This window comes from Haliotis rubra, unplaced genomic scaffold (assembly GCF_003918875.1).
Source record: "Haliotis rubra isolate DU_JTF1 unplaced genomic scaffold, ASM391887v1 Scf956, whole genome shotgun sequence".
NCBI classification, from domain to species: Eukaryota; Metazoa; Mollusca; class Gastropoda; order Lepetellida; family Haliotidae; genus Haliotis; species Haliotis rubra.
In genome coordinates, this window is record NW_025767697.1 from 305,496 (window position 1) to 327,611 (window position 22,116).

Genomic DNA, 22,116 nt, shown 5'->3' on the forward strand with positions numbered 1-22,116 from the left:
GGAGATACTAAGTCCTACGTAGGAGATAGTAAGTCCTACGTAGGAGATACTTAGTCCTACGTAGGAGATACTAAGTCCTATGTAGGAGATAGTATGTCCTACGTAGGAGATACTAAGTCCTACGTAGGAGATATTAAGTCCTACGTAGGAGATAGTGACCCCCAAAAATGTTTTCACCGTGGCCCTACTACGCTTCCGTATGTTTCTGCATATATACTACCCATCCAAAGTTTAGACTCACTAGTGTAAATGTAGCCACTTACTGTTCCAAACTAGATTTTGCAAAATATTCCATACTGTTTGTAGGTACTGTTTACACATGAACTGATGTATTGTAAAAAGAATTCGTATCATTGAAAAGATTATTGTCATACGTTCAATAAATGATAAAGATCAGTGAAAGCTTTACACCAAAACGCAGCTGTTCACATGCACGATATGTGCACATGCTTTTCAGCAATTTGATGCATTTGAGTTACATCGTAGATGAATTTCTCCACCAACTTGGGGGTACCAACTGCAAAATTATACGTATATGTAAATAAAAGTATATAAGTGAGTCGAAATGTTTGATAGGTAGTATACATTTACATGAAATAAGAACGATCTGTGACATAAAACAACAGAGATTCAGCTTAAAATTAAATGAAAACAGAATTATACTTACCAACAACACTTATCCACACGTTTGATCTATCATTGCCTCCGTCAGTGTAAGATATCGCAACTTCTGAATATTGTTCTCTCAGTTTTCTCTTGTATAGTGTTGCGTTCACATTTGACCATTGTTTATTGCCGTTGCCTGAAATGATCAAGTTTCCCCCATTCAAACTCTGCTCAACCAGTGTCACTTGGATACCCTTCCCAGTGATCCTCACCACACAGCTTTTATTCAACCCAACACTGTTCGGGTATCCTGGGGAGTGAAGGTACACAGACTCGTTTGCTGCTGTGATGATGGTGTCAAAGGCGCAGATGTCCATACTGTCTGCAAGCATAAGATAAGCTGAACACGTGATTGAAACAAACAAACAAACAGCATCCTTTTTGTTAAAAAGTTAATTGTACGACGCTGTCGATATGTTGACATAACTATTCTAAAACTATAAACGCGGTACTAATGCTCGTGTTTGCTTCCACTGGGTTCAGGAGTTGCTGATTTGTTCGGACTTTATCATTTTGATTTCTTCCTTATTTAAGGGGGTGGGTGGGAGAGGGGTCGAATGAATTAGAGGGGGATATAGCACGAAAAGATGCAAGCTGAATTTGAGGATCATGTAGAAGTGTTACATACATCGAAGGTAGCAAAATATGATCATAATGTATTGAAATATCCTTTTGGATTATGTCATTGTAAAGATATATATATATATATATATATATATATATATAGAATAAAGCAGATAGGACTATGATGGTATACCAACAGGTATAGGTGTACGTGTAAGTAATTGGGGGTTATTACTCATCAATCTGCCAAACAGCCCGTGTATATTTCCTCTGCTATTTCTATAACAGGCTTTATAAAAGAAAGCTTTTGCACCATACATCTCAAGTTGAAAGGTCGTAAGTGGTACATGGGGATAAGAATATACTTATGTCTATATCGTAATCTTTACAGTAACCACATTTGATAATTTTGTGACATTAGTTACAATTTTGAAATAAAGATAGAATGTGGTTTATATATTAAAACATAATTATTTGAATTATGATAATGATAATCCATGTATGTAATTCGGGTTGAGCATATATCAAATCTTACCATTGATGCACTTATAGTGTACTTCGGCAGCAGCAGGTGCAGCAAGGTTACAGGTAACTGAAGACACCGTTTCGTTACACGTCTGTTGTCCTTTGCAGTTTACAACCAAGCCATGAGTGGAGGTCTGCAGGACCTCTCTACACGATCCGTTAGTCTGAAATCGACAAGGGTTTGTTGCTCCGTCCCCATACCACTCTTGTTCTACATGTATCTTTTCATTGACAGAACACTGAAGTTCTACTGTTATGTCACCCCTTTGCTCACAGGTCATTGCTGATCTCATTGTCACTGCAGACAGAAGCAAACGTGCAGGTAAACTTTCTGCTGACACATTGTACTTCAACGAGGAATAAAAAACAATAATGTCATGTACCAGTCATTACAGTGATGCAGTGGTGCCTTTACTGATTTTGTTGAAACTGAAAACGATGTCTTAATTACGAAATACGTCTCTGTAGATATCGTGTACATACTAGTACATGTGAGAGATACATTTCAAGAAATTTTGTTTAGGTTTGAGCAACCTAAATGTCAACACCTATAAACTTTCACTGTGTAAGAGTTCTCGTCTTAGGTAGGTACCAAAGCAATTTCCCCATTGTCGATACAAAATGATGTCATGATTTTCGCGCACGCCCTATATTCGTTCTGTGTTACCACTGTTACGTACTGGTAATTTATTGTGTATGTATTTTAAAGGTGAGTGTGTTCGTGCGTGCATGTGTGTGTGAGTGAGTGCATTCGTGCTAGTTAGGATGCACCTTGATTTACTAGGTAAATATTTGTATGTGAACTTTCACGACTAAGGTGTCGTATATATACAGTTGAAACTGTGTATTTTAAACGAACTATTTTCCATATCATTTCACTATCTCCGTATTTTACAATAAAACGACATAATAGTTCATGAGTATACTTACAATTTGAAGACAAAATCAAATGCACAAAACACAGGAATACTACTCCCATAAACACCAGGACAGACTCCATAGTTGATGCTTCAGGTCCGAGAAACTTCAGAATGACTGTTGCGTGGTACTCTCAGACATTTCCACAAATAGCTTAAAACAAAGTCATGCGATGGTAGTGACACGGTCTTCCTTCCCGGTGTCAGTTTGTGTCTATTCTTCTAAGACCATTTAATAAAAGTCCTAAAATAACGTCCCAGATATATTACACAGATAACACACATTGTATGATTTGAGAAGGTACACTGTGGAAATCAGTATGTTAGAGTAAACACATGTCGAACACTAACACAAAACCAATCCAACCACCACTGAAAAATATCTGTAAAATGGTTAACGCGTGAAGAAAGGTTATGAGAACACGACGGTAAAATAACTATTACGACATACATACATACCATACATTAAATATTAACGTGAAAAGACATAGCAATTTATCCCTCTCTCACACGAGGTACGCAGGTGAATAAATGCATTGCAATGATGCAGCCAAGCCTATCTCACGGGTTGTGAGACGAGGAAGTAGAAAAATCATTTTCCTGAGCTGTAAAGCTATCAGCTATACCCAATGACATTGTGTGAAAGTCTAATGATTATTAACTGATCACACTGGCTAAAGGACAATGGTTTAGTGGTGAAAGGGTAGCTTGAATTGCTTGATGTTCCACACCAAAGGATTTGTAGGGTGGGACGTAGTTCGTCCCGCTGCCCATGTGAATGTGTTTTCAATATGCCCAGCCTCACTGGTGACACTGACATAGAAGGGCCTGATATCTATATCCGTGGAAAGAATGGGAGAGAAGAAAATTGCTTACAAACACAACCTACATTTCTTTGCAATGAAATGTGGGTGTATATGGTAATGTTACATTGCCTGTTGTTAAATATTGCCAGTTGTTTCTGTATACTTGCGCCAGTCTCTAAGTTCACAATTAATACTTTAAATGACAATTTCTAAAAATTAATAAACAACAGACTGGGGTCCATAGGCTACTGTCTGCTTATCTAGACTTGCCTCTTCGAAGGATAGAATTACTACTATACATCCATGGGTTCAGCATTCAGTGCTGCCTTGGAGCAAGGCTGTTGTCTCTGATATGCCGGTATACAATAAAGGTTAATTATACGTTTCTTTTCAGGTTCTCACTTAATGACTAGGAAATAATGTATATATTACATAGTACATATCCTGAAGCAAATTGTATATAATAAGAATGTGTACGAGTACCGAATCCACTGGGGTACGAGTACTGCTGTCAATCACTCTTCAGTGTGCTTCAATGTGCTTCGCCGGGTAGCCCACGAGGACCAAAAGCTCTATGACTGCTCTGTACTCACATTTATTCATTTCTGCCGTTTTAATAGGGGTACATGACGTGACCAGAAAATATGTGCATGTCAATATTACGTTTATGTGAATGATATAAAGCATTCTCCAATACCATACAGTTATTTTTATCATGAACATATCAGAAGTATTTTAGGCTCAAAATTTGTTGATAAACTTGTAAGTGTTCAGAGTAAGTTATCTTCTGTCATCGCCAAGCTACGCGTCTTCCTCTACCAGTGTTACTGCAGCTATCTTCCCCATCATCACTGCTGTTAATCATGATGGTCAGCCTTCAGTATCAGCGCTAGCACTACATTCCAGATCTTCACTGCCAGCAGTGTTTGCATATGTCAGTCTCCCGCCATTGCCATTTCCCTCACCATCTCGTTGCTGTATTCTTCCGTAGGTGATGCCGAATTAAATTCGAATAAGTGTTGGTATCACTTGTAATACTGTTATTTGGGGTTTCAGATTGAACTGACATTTGTAGCTCCTTCCGGGGGATGTTTCCTAATGAAGCTGCCTGCGACATATTTCCCGGTTTCTTTCTGTGTTGCACTTCGCTGGACAAATACATTGAATTCCAAATATTGAAATACCCCAGTAAACCAATAATGAAACGTCATTATCGCTATGGCAATGTTTAGATCAGTATCTTTGGCGTCTGGCCTTGAATGTATGGTTATTATGACAACAGGATACTCGTTTTTATTTGATTCTATAAGGGTAGGCTGTATACATTGTATATGTACAGCGTCTTGACTTTATGGGTCCTTTCATAACCTTTTGAACTGGTGATGTTTAGTACAAGTTCAATAGAACGAGCATTGAACGTTTTAAATCATTGTACTTCAATACGTAACGACTGTCGTATTATCCTTCTTCCAACCTGTCAAGTCAGACCTGTTTATCTGAGGCTTGTCTGTTGCTACAAACTACAACCCTATTCAGATCTGAATAGCCTTTTACCTGTCCCCGATAACGACTCTGGCAATCTACACAATGCAGTTCAAATCCGTATGCATGCCCGATGTTTATAATTGTAACATAAGCGCACATAGGGTGATTCACATGCTAGCTGTATTATACCGTTGGGAAGTTAAAACTGCTCTCGTTCAGTATATTGTGTTACTAGGTGTTCAACTTAGGTTACAAATCATTAGCTTATGTGTCTATTCAGCGGATCCAATACTTTAGCGCCAAGCATGAATTCCATGTTTGGTATGCTATTATTAGGAAACTATTCTTATATAATTAAATAATTATTTTCCCTACCTGCAAGCTTGACTGTTAAGGGTGACCACTGTTGGAACAAATAATAAGTACTGCACATGAGGCAAATGTGGAGTTGCTATAAGTTATGTGAAGAATAGAGACAGTGTACAAAGGAGGGTACTTTGCCGTTGGGAAAGCAATAGCAATGTGTTCACTTGTGTAATAAGCAGTTTGTTTGGCATTAAATGTACAGAACGTACATAATATAAGCAGTCTAAACTCTATTTACTCTGATATACATCCTAATATATAACAATAATCAGAATTATATAAATGTTTTAATGTTGACTATCTAAAAATATTTTTACGATTGATGGTAAAAATAAGGTATATTTCCATCCATGTGCATAAGCAGCACAGTCATGTTAATGATGCACATTAACCTGTAGTGTTAAAGAATAAAAAGAAAGAGGTAATTAAATGATTGAAGAAACAATATAAACAAGGCAATCATTCACATTAATGTCGTTTCCCATTGTATGTGGCAGCAGCATTAGCAACAGCTTGATTGCGCACATACACCAGGAACCTACGACTTCATAGGTTCATATTTCGTTCCTTACTAGAACAGAACAGAATAACTCATACAAAATGATATGGAGAACAAACAATCGTTATAACAATAACACATAAGTGGAAATATTGGTCTAGAAGAGACTAAGAACAGTTTTAGTAAACAGTGATAGTTTAAACATGAGTGGGGTATAATCTGATCGTATAAGTGAGATAGATTTGTCTATATGTTGATTATTACAAAAATAAGGGGACAACTTCCTCTTACGTTCAACATTAAGAAGTGTACATGATAAGATAACGCGAAACTCGTCACAAATGAACTTATTCTTACAAATTGTACATGTTCAGTTTTTCAGATTAATATTAAACCATCTTCCCGTTTCAATAATTCCCGTTTCAGGTAATCTATGATTAGGAGTTCTCACTGGTCAAGTGAAACAATTACGTTATGTTTCTCACTAGCGAATGGTGGGGAAATATTTGAGATTTCCAAATATAAAAGAGCCCGACGTTTTGAAGAATATTTGTACTACTACTTTTACCGTCGTGTAGTCTCGTGAGATATCCTGTTAAATGCATTACCAGTCAAAGTGGCCACAATTAACATACATTGATACGATTATACCAAAATGGTATATCAGAATGGCATTCGTTGAAATGAGGTAACGGGCATTAACAAATGTGTACCATCGTGACAAGCATGTAGGCTTATTTTTTTATTATAAAGGTGATGTTTGAAACAATCTTAAACTTGGTTAGGTTATAATTGCACCAATAGAAAGGTATTGACCTTTCATTCAGTGTTATTCAATAAGAGTGTCAATGGGCTGCGTATTCTGCAAACCAAGTTGGGTCGGATTTAAGCATTAAAACATGATTATACATGTAGATATATGTATGTCAATTGATCAGTGATTATTGACGACAACTGTACTACTGTTTACTCAGATAAAATGAATATCTTGATTGTCTGGAAAGTAGATTTATATTTTCATTTACTATGGACAAGACAATTTCTGCACCCACTGATGGCATGACGTAATTCCGTGATAGCTTATTTTGTTCTAGGTTTCAGATTTGCGTCTTCGTCTTCTTACAGTATCCACAATAAAATACCATCATTATGATCATCACTTGCTGTTGAATATTCGCAAACATACTCTGCATACGTCAACTCCTGTTTCAAAAGCTAAATGAAACTGTGGTAGAGACCATTGGACACCATGACTCTATCCTCGTCATTGTGAACGTTGCTGGGAGAAATGTCCGATTCGTCCTGCACAGAATCCTTTTCTCTGCCATACTAGAATTTATGATAGAGTCCATTGTCAACCATTCTCTCGCTAGTTTCTAGTCTTCCATCATACAAAAGACCAACAGGATTGTCGTTGTCAGCCACGCTGCCAACGGGGTCATCAAGGAGGACCCCGTTCGTAGACGTCGTTTTCTACCATATCGCAATCATCTTTCCAAGCCTGTTTACTTTTGTTAACAGAAGTGTCGTATTCGTCCTGTAGACATTCCTTCTCTCTGTCGTACTCGAATTTATCACAGAGCCCATTGCCAACCATTTCCCCACTAGTTTCCAGCCCTCCATCACACAAATCACCAACAGGATTGTCTTTGGCAGCACAAGGAGACCCTCTGTCGTAGACGTGGTTTTCTATCATTTCACACTTATTTTTCCAAACCTGTTTACTGTTGTTAGGAGAAGTGTCGGAATCGTTCTGCACAGATTCTTTCTCTCTTTCAATGTCGAATTTATCATAGACAACATTGTCAACCATTCTCCCTCGAGGATCATCAAAACCTCCCTCATATAAATCATTTTCAGTCATACCACATATTCCCGTGCGGCTATTAGGGCCTCTTATGATTTGTGGGGCTCCGTTGGCGGCTTCGCGGTTGGTGACTGTAAATGTATTTTTGTCGTACATATCTACCGTAGAACCCAAAGGCAACGCTTTAGCGTACTGATCCTGCTCATTTTTTCCAGAAGTCTCATTTTGTCCAAAGCCATTGTGATGCTTTTCCGTATTCATGGAACCGAGTTCAAAATGACCTTTGCCAGGAGTTTCAAGAGGACGGCTCTTCTTCACATGTTTCCTTGAATAAAATAAACAATTAATTGACATTAAGTAATACAGCCGACCCTCATTATCCCGAATCTGGTTATCTCGACTGTGTCGATATTTGCACCCGATTCTAGTCAAGACCAGCTCATTATGTAAACACATTTTTTTGTTTCCCATGTTGCTCTTAAATCTTGTTTGTTTATAATTATGAACAGGACCCAGTTGTATCAACGCGTAATTATGTAATCATCAATTAAACACTAATCATTGATTAAATTCTTAATGTTTGATTAGTTAATGAAGTGTTTAAATACGGTTGTATAAACCCTTATTTAAACACCCATTAACTAAGTATGCCTCTAACAAAGGTCCCGTCATTAAACCATGATTAACTTAGGGGAATCCCCTAATTATTATCCATGATGCATTGCAGGTTAACACTCATCTATAGTCTGCATAATGGCTGCTGTCAGAAATCGCAGTAAAAACTTTGAAAGTTGTGAAATACAGGCCTAGTTGAAGATCATATCAGTGTGTTAAACAGCAAACTGACTAACTCCATTACTAATGACAAAAAAGAAGCAGATATGGGACAAAATAATGGCTGAGCTCAATAGCATTGGGGTAAGCAATAGAACGTCCAAAGAAATCAATACAAAATGGAACAACATGTTTCAAAATGCAAATAAAAAGTGTTTTCAGACAGAAAATGGTCTACTACACTAAATGTGTCAATTTCTTATGTAAATATTATTCAAACAATCAAAAACTTTCAAAAATATAGAATGTATACCCTATATCCACGTATGATATGATATTGAACAAAACTAAATGTAGATACTGAAGTCAGTTTCATGAAAAAGTATCTGAACTATACGCAAAATACGCATCATAATACTGACAGTGTAATCGGAAGGATAGGGCGATTGTGTTTACTCTTGTTCAGCCGACCTTCACCTCAAAGAAATTGCCTAATATGTGCAACAAGGTTGACGTATGACATCACTATCGCTGACCGTTTTCTTACAAAATGGTGACTTCGCTGACAAGGGTACACAAGATTTGGCGAGGACTCTTCCCTTGATTCAGGGATCATTTGTACATAAGTATGTAAGTAATCAGAATTATTCTGACTCTCTGTGTATTGTTATATGTTTTTATAGTTTTCATTGGATAAATAAGAGAAGAAGCCAGAAATGCTGATAATTACCGTTGCATCAGTCATGGCGTCACGCTGCACGGAAACCTTGATAAATTCTTATGAATTATCAAATCATTGCATTGTATCTGTTTTTAATTTCCTGTTTCTTGGCACGATACTCTTTCCATGCATATTCTAAAGATATTGAGCCATTGCAAGCATAGAATGGACGGCTGGGTGTCGGACAATTCCAGAAAAATGCTACGCAGTGTAAAATCGGATTCTTTCTTTGTTTACATTTCAAAAAAGTGCAATCTTTCGAGTACAATGTTCGTTTTCACCCCAATATCTTTCGTTTCATTTCATCTAGACAGTTGGTATTGGTGACAAAGACCATTTGTAATTTGATTCCAAAATGTATAGGGAATTCAGTGGTGTATTTCTCGGAGCTGAATATGAAATATACGTGATGTAATTGGTGTCTCAATACTGGCCTTCGCGAAACGTGATTTTGTAAACAGTATCCAATAGGTCGGAAAACGCACTTCGGCGTTTGTGTAAGTGTATTTTCGAAAACATCCCAACCGATTCTAGGTTCATCGGCAACGTTTCAGAATTATCATTACTGATTTTATGAAAAACTGATATCAGTGATCATTACTATGCTATTTTTGAAAGTCTATATTCCCAGTAATTGTCAAATTTTCACATTTCAAAACTTACAGCAAATAACTCTGTGAATCGCGATTACATATTGTGTCAAAAATTGCGACACGACGAAGTCTATTTTGAAAGGTTATTTTAAGCACTCTAGTTTTGTCTGATTTAATAGTGGATGGTACCAAGAAACGGGGAATTTCCCGCAGAATTCAAAACTGTGAAGTATATTTGTATATAAATATGTGATATGTTTAGAATCTTATTGAACTTCAAAGTGAGGGTTAAAGAGGAAGGACATATATGTCCCTGTGGCACCCGGTGGGGGTTAATTAATCCGTTCACGAAAATGTTTCTCTTTTCTCCGACGTCGAAGTTGATGGTACATTATGTCGTCTGCAATGTTGATACAGCTAATGATGAGTTAATGATACCCCCAAACCTTCATTAGCTTGATGATGGATTAATGAAGGGATTCCTTTATTAAGGAGTTCATGCAACTGAAGATAATCAGTGATTAACTAATCATAGTTTAATTAACGATTAAAGCTTTATTAAAGTTTCATACAACCGGGTCCAAGTCCATTAAGTATCCATTAGAATATTACATTATATTACTAATTGTTCATGATGCGTTATCTCGACTGTCCGGATACCTGAAATTCCAACATGCTCCCGATTGGTCGAGATAACGGGATTCGACAGTATTAAGTCTAAGATGAATATATTTTCAGAAAATGTAAACATTTTATAGTTGAAGATAGTTTATGCAATACGTTTGTCATGTTTTATTGAAACATACATTTTAATAAATACTCATCATGTTACAATATAAAACATAAAATCTTAATATTACCTGCAAAGGACAACTGAAATCACAACAATCAAGATTGTGACAACACAGCCTGAGACAGCAGAAACTATCCAAACTATCAGTCCTGTAAGAATAAGGTCAGTACGATATATTGTCAGTGACTTGACGAGTAAGATTCGATGACGGTATGAGGGTACAAAAAGTAAATCTACGAAATATATGCAATAACATTTTCAACCATGCTCTATTATCAGTTCCTAAGTCAGAAAGGTTGGAACAACTTGTATTACTTCATGAACAGTAATGACCTCTTACATTACTGCGTATTACATGTTTATTTTCTGTTAAATGAAGATTAATTTAAATTGGACAAATGATATGTCGGTGCAATGGTGAGGTACGTACCCGGTTCAGGGCTGGATGTGGTTGTGGAATATGCCTCGCCATCCTTTGTAATAATTACTGAAGAGAAATAAAACTGACAATTAGATATGAATATATATATATATATATGTAATATTTAAATAATAAATGATACATCACACTATGAAATTAGGTCATGTAGTAGTAAATATATATATTTCGTGCTATTTTCATTCATTTGGGACATCCAGGTGAACAGTTGTGTGTGCACGTGTTTCTGACGGGTGCCACAGGTGAGAGGGTGTAGGTTCAGCTTTTTGTGAACATCTTGTATCATACGTTTTAACTATATGATGGTGATTCTTAATTCGTCATTCAAGATCGTACACTTGTGGGTTATAGTGTCCACAATTAACATTTGTTGTTGAAATTATCACACTGTTCAAGCATAAACTAGTTTGCCTACCTGCATTTATCGACTCATACAAGCGGTGCGTACTAGATTTCTGTTTCATATTCTACCGCCTGAATGACATAAATTAATCAAAGGTCATGATTTGTATATATAACAGGTATGTATCCTTAATATCAATGATATGACTGTTTGTATCGGTTGTAAGTCCTATCGGTCTAAGTAATGTCTTACATCAAATGATGTGTCTTGGTTCCTCCTCTCGCAAATTAGATGTACATACGTAAGTTTTATTATCTTAAAGCTATTCTGTCTCTAACATAAATCCCATTCCCACCCCTTTCAGCATATCAGTTTGTCAGTCCCTAATGTGAAATCACACTAACTGCGTGGTTAATATTGTAATTTAACGAAGATGTACGGTCCATTGAATGTGATGTCTAAACGTATTGTTCGTGATCATTCCTCATGCGGATATATCTTGTTGATCTTTTGTGTATCTATTCACTTGCAGCAGACTTTGGAGTAGTCAGTGCCGTGGTTGTGTTTGTTGTTGGATCACGTGTCAATGTTTCTGACATTGTCGATTGGTTTGTTGGGAGAAAGAGGCTGTTGAATTGTATCTCGTCGAGATTTGTAGCGTACTTTTCCTTTGAGACGAAATGTACTGTTGAACGACTATTCCTTGAAACATGATTCGAAAGATTACGATATACACATGAAAAAGACATATGTTGACATATGGTGTTTTTCTTAATACTCTGACGGTTATTTACGGTTATGTGAAAACTTGTGGTTTAAAATTTAAATATACAGCCCGTACATCACAATGTTCGGTATTATATACTGAACATCATTGAAAACGCACCACTTATAAAAGTTCAGATTATTAAAAGCACGTGTAAGGAAGTGATAGTTTTGGAGTGGATAATAACAGATGGACGATTGACACAAACAACAACACAGAAAAGACGCTCATTCGTTTAAAAATGTTCCAAAGTCAGAAAGGATCAAACACACGTTGGGCCAAATCGAAAAGTCAACATCGCGTATGACCGCCATTTGCATTGACACATTCTGTTCAATATCTCCTCATTGGGTCAATAAGCGTCCGAATAGAGTTCTTGAGGATGGCATTCCACTTCTGCAGTAGTGCAGCCTCAAGTTCCCGGATGTTTCGCATCTGTTGTCGCCGCGAAAGACTTTGACCAATTTCGTCCCATAAGTGCTCCATGGGGGATACATGTGGCGACTTTGCTGGCCAATGAATAACCAGGATGTGTTGGTTGGCCAGATACTGCATGGAAAGTCGTGTTGTGTGTGCCCGTGCGTTGTCCTGTTGAAAAGTATTGACATCTTGGTGGTGATTGAAGACAGATACGATGTGATTCTGAAGAATCTGCTCACGGTAATAAAGGGCATTAACTCTCCCTTGACAGACATGAAGGCAGTCCTGTGATTTTAATTTCGTCCACCCCAGACAATGACACTCCCACCACCCAAAGGTCTGTCTGAACCACACACTCATCAGCATAACATTCACCACGTCTACGCCAAACACGTAATCGGTTGTCAGCATTACGTAGATGAAACGTGACTCGCCAGTGACTACCCCACCATGCCATTGTTGGAACTTTTACTGAAAATGCCTGCTAGCCTATTGTATATGCTGATTACGGTGTCTGTCAGTCAGAATTGGTCCAACGTAAGGACGTCGAGCATGGATCCCTGTAGTGTTTAGACGGCGTCGCATCGAGTCAGTGCTGATGACCCCCACGTCAGCCTTGAACTAGTGCAGCAGTCCTGGCAGTCGGCAGTGTTCAATTACTGATATGGACAAGGTCAATATGGCGATCCTGATGGAGCGTCGTAACACGTTGTTACCAAGGTCATTTGAAGGTCATGGGTGCTGCCCCTCTACTGATGTCGTCTATGAAGCCTAACGATGGTGGAGTGGCCAAGTCCAAGTTGTCAAGCAATATCCCTGCTGCTGGTGCCAACCTGAATCATGCCTAGTGCACGTTCTCTTTCGTGAGGTGTTATCTCTGTCCTCGTTTCACAATCGTTAGTGAAGCAATGAGAATCGGTATTCATACACCTGCTTTTTATGTCACAGTCAGTATGATTTCAGAATGAAATTCGCACTTTTTTCATGGCGTGGCTGCATGTTGATGCATTTTGGAATTAAGAGTCATACTGTTGACAGGAATTTGTTTTTAAAGCATATTTTCAACTGGACATGCCCTTCGATTTCATGTTAGTTATATTCATTGGTCATTGTCATGCTGAAATCCATCTAAATTAAAATATGGACAATTCAAGTCAAAAAAGAAACTTCACATTCTTTCTTCAGGGCGCTATAAAAGAACAAGAGATGGTAAGATGGTTAAATTGTTATTATGTCATTGCAGAGATCTGTGTGATGTACTCGATACACTGACAGTGCCATAATCAGTTCCATTAGGCTACTCCGCCGTTCCAAAACATGCATGGGTATACAGAATGTCAAGTCACAAGAATAAAAATGCGAAATGTCTCAGTTCAATATCGTGTATGGCCGCCCCGCGCATTCACCACTGCCAAACACCGTCTCCTCGTCGACTGCCTGATGCTCGTGAACACGTGGTTGGGGATTCTGCACCATTGCTCTTGCAAGGCAGCGCCAAGTTCCTGCAAATTCTGAGGCTGGTTCCTAAGACCACCAAGCCTTCTCCCAAGTGCATCCTAAACGTGCTGTATTGGATTGAGGTCAGGGGACCTCTATGGCCAGTCGATGACGTTGATTCCAGCGTTTTGAAGGAGATTTCGTGTCAACATCGCGGTATGCGGCCGAGCATTATCATGCTGGAACTGTAGACCTGGGCCATGAGCCGTCATGAAAGGAACGAGTTCAGGGGTGAGCACCTGGTCGCGGTAAGCAGCAGCTGTGAGGTTTCCACGGATGACCAGAAGTCGGGAACGGTTGTTCCCACAGAAAGCACCCCACACCATGCAACTTCCGCCCCCGAATCTGTTGACTTCCTGTACACAACATTGGGCATACCGTTCACGACGTCGTCTCCAGATTCTATGCCTGCCGTCCGCGAATCTGAGGGTAAACCTGGATTCATCCCTAAAGACGACTCGATTCCAGTCTCTCTGGGTCCATCGGAGGTGACGTTGGGCCCACAGCAGACGTTGACGTTGATGAAACGGCGTCAATATTTTCCATATGGACGTCGAGAATCGAGATTGGCAGCCCACAACCGATTTCGAATGGTCTGTGAGAACAGTCGACCTCTAAACATCTCAGCCCTGGTTTGTGTAGCCGGCAGAAATCTGTCACGTAGGAGACGTAGGACGATTTGACGGTCTTCTGCTCGTAACGTCACACGTGGACGACCCGACCTTGGGCGATCAGAAGTGGTGCCAGTTTGTTGTAGACGACCTCGCAAGTCATACACAGTACGACGGCTGCATCCCATTGCTCTTGCGACGTCAATAACTGATCTTCCAGCTTGCAACATGCCAACGGCACGTTCACGTTGCACATTTGACAATCGTGGCATTTCAAGTACCGTTAGAACTGTGGTTTCAAAGTGTTTTTTCAATTCTTGAGGCCAATGCAAACACGTGCATATGAAGAAAACTTCGATGCGGAGATCACGTGATCGACTGCACGTGCAAAACCTGATTTGGCACTAACGTCATTTGCACGACGAATGGATGGGTTTGAGTTGGTTTTGCTAACGTTTTTCTAGAGTCGAAAGATAGGGATCCCATTTCGGATACATAAATGTATCATCAGAGAAAAAATTATTCATTATTTTTCAAATTACATTTGTGAAGTTTCTTTTTTGACTCAGTATATATTACTGTTCATGCGACCATCTGACTACGTTGTCACATGGTTTCAGAATATTTCATAAATTATTGGATAGTGTATCGGAAGGCCACTTTCCGCAGGCTCAACTTGTCTATATAAACGGTGCGAATTGGGTTAATAAAATTGACTTTACATTTCAGATTCTAAGTGCTCTACATCATGGGTGGCCAGAATTCTCAGAACTATAAGAATATGACCTCCACAACGAGTTAGTAAATCAAGTTCACACCGTTGTATCATCGTGCCAAATTCTGAACTCGCGATCCTGTGTATTTATACTTGTCTGCTATCATAAGAATATATCGTAATTGCTATTAATTCTTCGTTTTATAGCAACTATTATTATACCATCCCTTTCAGTATTTTTCTGTATTCGTTCCTGCTAGTTTTTCAGCCCAATATTTGTTGGTTTGTTTTTTATAAAGAAAAACAGTATACGCAATGAATGCATACACATGAATCTCGTCTGGTCGCAAGTAGTGTGAACCATCAAACAACACAGACATGTTATACAATTAACAATTGTAGTATAACAGTATCTAGTTTTACAAATCAACACAAACTACTGCAATGTAATTACAATGCCAGTACGGAAGAGAGTGGGGGATTTCAAAGTTCAATAGCAGTACAACTACAAGGACAGTATAGAATCTCATAGCAGTGGTAATGGCAGTAGTGTCAGTGGTTATGATATATTCACATCGCAGCAACGGTGATGAATATATTTTCAGAAAATGTATACATTTTATAGTTGAAGATAGTTTATGCAATACGTTTGTCATGTTTTATTGAAACATAAAGTATGATAAATACTCATCATGTTACAATATAAATCTGCAAAATATGCCAAGGCGGGATAAAAAGGGTGACAATATTAATACAATTTATGTTGTTTGTGATTAGAGAGGTTTATGTTTTCCCACTTACATGGTCTAAAAACCTTACATGTGACCGTCCTTTAGCTTTTGGCCTGTCTTGTGAGTATTTCTGTCCGAAAACGACTCACTCCACCAAACCAGGGTCATGGAGAAGAAAATTTTGTTACAACAGTTATGCAGTTCTGGTGGTATGTACTAAAGCTCTTCTGATCAGATGTAGTTCTCAAGGAACATACACATTGTATCGACTTTAAATTACTGATATACTACGTAGCGACTGTGTGTATTTACATGCGATAGAAGAATATGGTGTGAACACACCGTGGCGAAATGCGTGTAATTGCGTATGGTTACCTGTGTCTGTTATTGAAACTGTTGTTGATACCATCGTCGTTGATTTGGAAGACGACTGTGTTGCTTTACTTCCTGTCGAGTTAGTAGTATGTCCATGCGTAGACGTAGGGGTCGTAAAAGACGCTGCAACTAAGGATAGATAGATATGCATATGCCAGCTTTGTTTGTTTCTTTCATGTATTATCTTTTCAAGGACATTTTTCAAATGTATTAAATAACCGGTACATCCGTGCAAGGAACGATGTAGTTATATGAGTAAACCTAATTTAAGGGCGTTGTTGCTGCTATGCACTGAAACATACCGAAACAGCGTTCGACCACTATTTCTTAATGTAACAATAATGTCCATACTCATACAGAAGAAACACACTATTAATACACGAATTGAGGTAAATATTTCATGTAGGCTTCTGAAAACGTTTGACGTATATTTAAGGTCATACAACGTCAGTACACACTCACCAATACCTGTAGACTGTGTATCCGGCGTACTTGGATCAGATGTACTCTGTGACGGCTGCTGTGTTGGCGTAGGTGTAGTTGATATATTCAATGTTTCTCCGCTGATCGTTATGTTCATTTGACCTGAATCTATGATTAAGTTATTTCAGTAGAAATCTCTAGGTCCGAGTTATATGTTAATTTTTAAGATAGTTCTAGCGTGATATAGGGCTCCATGTCATGTCATTTATGTACTGAACACTCGTTTACAATAACAATGACTAGTTAGAAAGGCATCAGCTCGTATTTCTGGTTAGCGAAGGTGTTAGTTAAATATGGGATGCGCCAAAAGATAGTTTGATTAATACACACCGGCAACTTTGATCCACAGGTTTGATCCATCATGATCATGGTTATTGTAGACTATAACTATTTCGGCAGCTTGTCCAGATAATATCCTGTTGTACTGGTTCGCGTTCACGTTTGTCCAGAGTTGTCTCCCGTCACCTGAGATGTTAAGCATCCCTGACCTCAACCGCTCCTCTACCAATGTTACTTGTAAAGTCTGCCCTGTGATCCTAACAACACAGCTGCTGTTCACACCGACACTGTCAGGGAAGCCGGGAGAATGGAGGTACACCGACCCGTTTACTGTTGTTGTGACTGGACTTCGCATGTTCATACTACCTGAAATACAATGTATATGGCAAGTAGGAGAAGGCTGGTATTGGGTTTTCAATTTGAGACATACGTTATGGGTCACATAAGAGAAGAGAGAATTGCTCACACGCCTGTTCGGTTTTGCTTTGGCTTCATGTTGATCAAGGTTGAAATGAAGGGAACTAGAATCTCCAAAAATCAACGCTCATAAATTACTGTCAATGTTACTGATATGTATTGTTACCAGGATAAGGATGTTCTGTCCTACTGGCAACACTAAGGTCAAAATCTAGATTACAGTTGGCATGAAATTCAACGATAGTCGAAGTAAAACCTGGGGGTTTTTTTTAATTAGCATACGAATTAGTAGTTGGCAGCATCCTGCGTTTGGTGTTTACAATATATATTGCTGATGTTTTGTCAAGTTTTTTGCACTCAGCAATACTCAATATTCCAGCTATATGGCGGCAGTCTGAAAATAATCTGTACCAGACAATCCAGTGATAAACAGCATGAATATCGATCTACGCAATTGGGATACGATGACATATGTCAGTCAGCAAGCCTGACCATCCGATCCCGTTAGTCGGTTTCTTCGACAACGTAAGACGTGTTATAATTGGGATTACATTTTCACAGTAAAGTACAGATTCTAGTACTCTTGTTTGCTTGAGTCGCATTCCAGATTCGAACCCACACTCTCAGAGTCAAGCACTTAATCGCCAGCACACAAACTCAACCCACTCAGCTACTGCGGTTTCCACAAAAATGGAAGTCGGAAAATTGGTAGTCTAGAGCATGGACTTTGTGTACCCCTCTGACAAGTGTAAATTGGCACGGCTCCATCGGCCGACAGCTTTGAATACACCTTGAATCAGGTTTGACATTTAGAAAGCGGTCAAGTGGTACACATGTACTAGAATCTGTACTTTACTGAGAAAGTGCAATCCCAAATATAACATGTCTTACTTTTGATGACTTTTGAAATGGTATTGCATATTCCTTATTACGACAGGCATGGGTTGCTTATTATAGAGCAGTAGGTTTTTTTGTGTTGAAACACGTCTACCGGAGGAATAGCTAGATGTATCTTTGGACAGCTCAGAATCTTTTGTTGAAAGTTTCAGGCAACATTTCATCTGATGTTGTTTCCATGGTAACCATGCAATTTTAGAAAGACCGCTACTGCTATATATAAATGGCTAAGTCATCACAATTTACCTATATTTAGTCGATGCTCTGAATGTTTCTGATATCACAAGCACTGCTTCTTCAATACGTGTAATCAATATCATTGTTATCTTGGATGTTTCTTAACTGATGCGTGAATTATACGTGCAGGACCATGCATTTTGTATCGTAAGATACCCCACAGAATGAACTTTCTGAAAAAAATTATGGAAAACATGCCCTGTAAGGCGTCTACATGGTTACTATAATTTATGTATATTTGTTGCATTTTTCTTCACCGAATCTCCATCCACAAGAAGTAGGAGGTGGCAAATCTAGTTGACTAACACGGCTGTGACACCATACAAAAGGCTATATTCATTAAAAGGTCAATAATATTCAAGCCTGATAGCGTCCTGTAATTATCAGTATATTGTGAGCTGAGCGTACAATATAATGGGTGCTGTGTATGGGGGTTAGATGACATGCACATCGAGACCAAATGTGTGAGAATGACAAATTCCTTACGTGACAATCAAAGCCTTGATAGAAAACGCAGTATACCATGGTTCGCAATATGGTAAAGAGCTAGTGATGATTAGTTACGGAAACAATAACACAATGCATAAATGGGTTTAAATATTGACTCATACATGTAGGTAAAATGAATCAAGGACTGACATTAATACAATCATTCCCTGTTGATTTTGTCAGTTTGATATAGTACTAAGCATGGGTTAGATGACGAGGACCTGGTGTCTAATCGCTGAAATGGTTAGTTCGACCTCGAGTCCGTCTTGCGAGATCCACGTTAAGTATGTTTCTTGAGTCTCTCACACGTGCTTCTTGTTCTTTGACATCTCGACTTATGAAATGCATGTGCATTTTCCATTACAACGAAATAATCCACCTGCGACCAGCTCGAGCATACATATGCTTCACCGAGACAAGTACTTCATCGACAGGGTTTGTTTGTATATTCAACCAAATATTTCATAAATGGGGACATTATTAGTAAATAAATATTTCTGGCTACTTTCATAAATATTTGTTCATGTCGTCGAAGATAACATTCGTAAGCCCACTGGCGACACACGTTTTTCGCTAAAAGATTGCACTTGATGGGGGGAAGAAATATCCTTATTCTTAAGTTGTGTCTTACTAACAGTCACGTCATGCCCCGTCAACGACCAAAGTTGCCTTTGATACAGTAGTTCTTTACTTCAGCACTTAGCAGCACCGCTAATACTGCAGTTGCTATCAGCTGTGCATCCAGCATCTACACGTTCGTTTATGACGTTCATGGTAAATAATTACAATAAAATGTCTATGATGGACTAAGTGGCTGATATTAAAGAAATCAGTGTTTATACGTAGATCTACTACAGGTTTGTCCAATAATCACCTTTGATACAGGTATACCATATTGAAGTCTCACCTTTGATGCAGTTGTACTTTACTTCAGCAGCAGCATCGGTAATATTGCAGTTGTTGATGGTCTGTACATGCATGGTTTCATGACATGAATGTTTCCCATTACAGTTGACAACCAGGCCAGACTGGCTGCTGTCGAGTTTCTTACTACACGACTCAGCAGATTTCACACGACATGTCACTGCATCTCTATCCCCATACACCACGTGCGAGACATGTATCCATTCACCGGCAGGACACTGAAGCTGTACTGTAAAGATTTTCGGCAAATCCTCTACACATCTCTTTCCAGTCTTGACACCTTTGAATATATTGAAACTCGTTCCGTCAAAAATTACTTGACAAAATATACTTGAATATATTGTTCCAATTGACGGTAAAACCCTATTTGTTTTTAAATAAACGAAAAGTTTCGAAGCAAAGATGTAACGTCATCTTTAAAACATGAAATTATGTGTGACTCAAATAAGCCATTATATATAACATTATAATGTTTTAATATAATGTATGAAACGGTGCATGTACAGTATTCTTCAATTCACAAAACTAGTGCGTATATATGCTGATAGGTAAATAATGCTTTAACGCTGCAGAAATGTGTAATGTTGTCTTAAATGTGATCAACTATCATTGTGTATTAGAACACAGTCTGAGTCTAAGTCTGATTTGGACTTTGTTGTAAGAGGTGTCTCCAATGTATGTATCATATCACAGTTAATGTATAAAATGGCTTGGGAGCTTTAAAATCCAGTGGTATGAAAGGCTTTTGACATTTGCGCGTCAGTCACAACAAATCACACGTACATAATGCGATATAAAATCATACGGCAACCGGAATTATGATGAAATAATCACGTTACACATACTGAAATACAGAATCCAAAGACACATTTGTCTGTACCATTACTCACCATATACAGCCAAGAAGAAATGTAGACAGATCACAAACGCCCTTTCAACATGCATGGCTGTTAGATCTCAGTCATCAGAAGTTCAATGCGTGCTTTCTGTACGTCCATGGATACAGAACATGTCGTCTCTGTTCAGGCATGCCGTTAAACTGTTGGATTCGTATTCAATATGTAGCAAGTTGCCTCGTTCAAATTCACGCACATCCGCCATCGAATGCACAGGAAATGTAAACAACATTCGTCAATTCATGACTAGACTGCTTGTATATAATCACGCTGTCAGGTCGTCTGCGTCTATGTTCGTACCCTTGAATCCATTAGGTACTCCAAAACATAAACCTACAATCGTATCTACATCACATAGGCAAACAGTAGACTAAATATAAGTGAATGTGTTAAATAGTCTGAACAAACCCAAAGAAGTTTCTGTTATAACCAGCACGATGAAATGACGAACCGACTAACGTCAACAGGTCGCTAGGTGTTATTGATAGTTAAATGCACGAGTAAACGTCCCTCGAGGACGACCAGGTCTCAGGTATGAACAGGGAAGTAAAATGAGTGTGTTGTGACTATACATATAGAGCATTGCGCGGGTCTATCTTGCCCCAACACACAACGTCACAATCGATTATGTTTGTTTGCTTCGTGATTCAACTAGTTTTTCGTTTGGATTTGGACAGTAGTGGGGTGGCTGGTGGTGATGGGGCGTGATCTGCTTACGAGAGTGACGTGGGTTTTCTCTAATCATAAGTGTATTTCGGTATTTCAAGTGATGCAGACAATCTTCCAACTGCAATTGAAGCTTTGTTAAAAGAGAGAGTTATCTTTCTTCAAGTGTATCATAAATACCACTGGATCATATGCACAATGCAATTGAATTATGCGGACATTGGCCAAAGGGGAAAGCTGGCAGTCTATTTAAGAAGGGGATATAGCGAAACAATAGTAGTGTTGCATCAAACACCCGTAACTTTGTTAGCTTATGAAATAAATATAGTAAGAAACAAAAGAAGTAAGGTTTCTAAGATAAAATGCCATGGTTAGAATGAGAGATATGGTTTCGAGAACAGACAAGTGGTGTGTC

At 38.6% G+C, this 22,116-nt stretch overlaps 1 protein-coding gene across 1 annotated transcript in view; it reads right to left on the bottom strand.

Moving 5' to 3' along the window:
* Positions 1-21,775, bottom strand: part of LOC124265002 (mucin-22-like) — a 148,126-nt gene extending 126,351 nt beyond the window's left edge. Inside the window, exons 1-5 of the mRNA XM_046699785.1 lie at positions 21,030-21,775; positions 20,123-20,419; positions 17,227-17,541; positions 16,876-17,004; positions 16,414-16,542 (exon numbers count right to left, since the gene is read on the bottom strand). Coding sequence (XP_046555741.1) covers positions 16,414-16,542; positions 16,876-17,004; positions 17,227-17,541; positions 20,123-20,419; positions 21,030-21,084 — 925 coding nt within the window. The 5' untranslated portion in view covers positions 21,085-21,775. The remainder of the gene's footprint in view (positions 1-16,413; positions 16,543-16,875; positions 17,005-17,226; positions 17,542-20,122; positions 20,420-21,029) is intronic.
* Between the last annotated feature and the right edge of the window lie 341 nt (positions 21,776-22,116).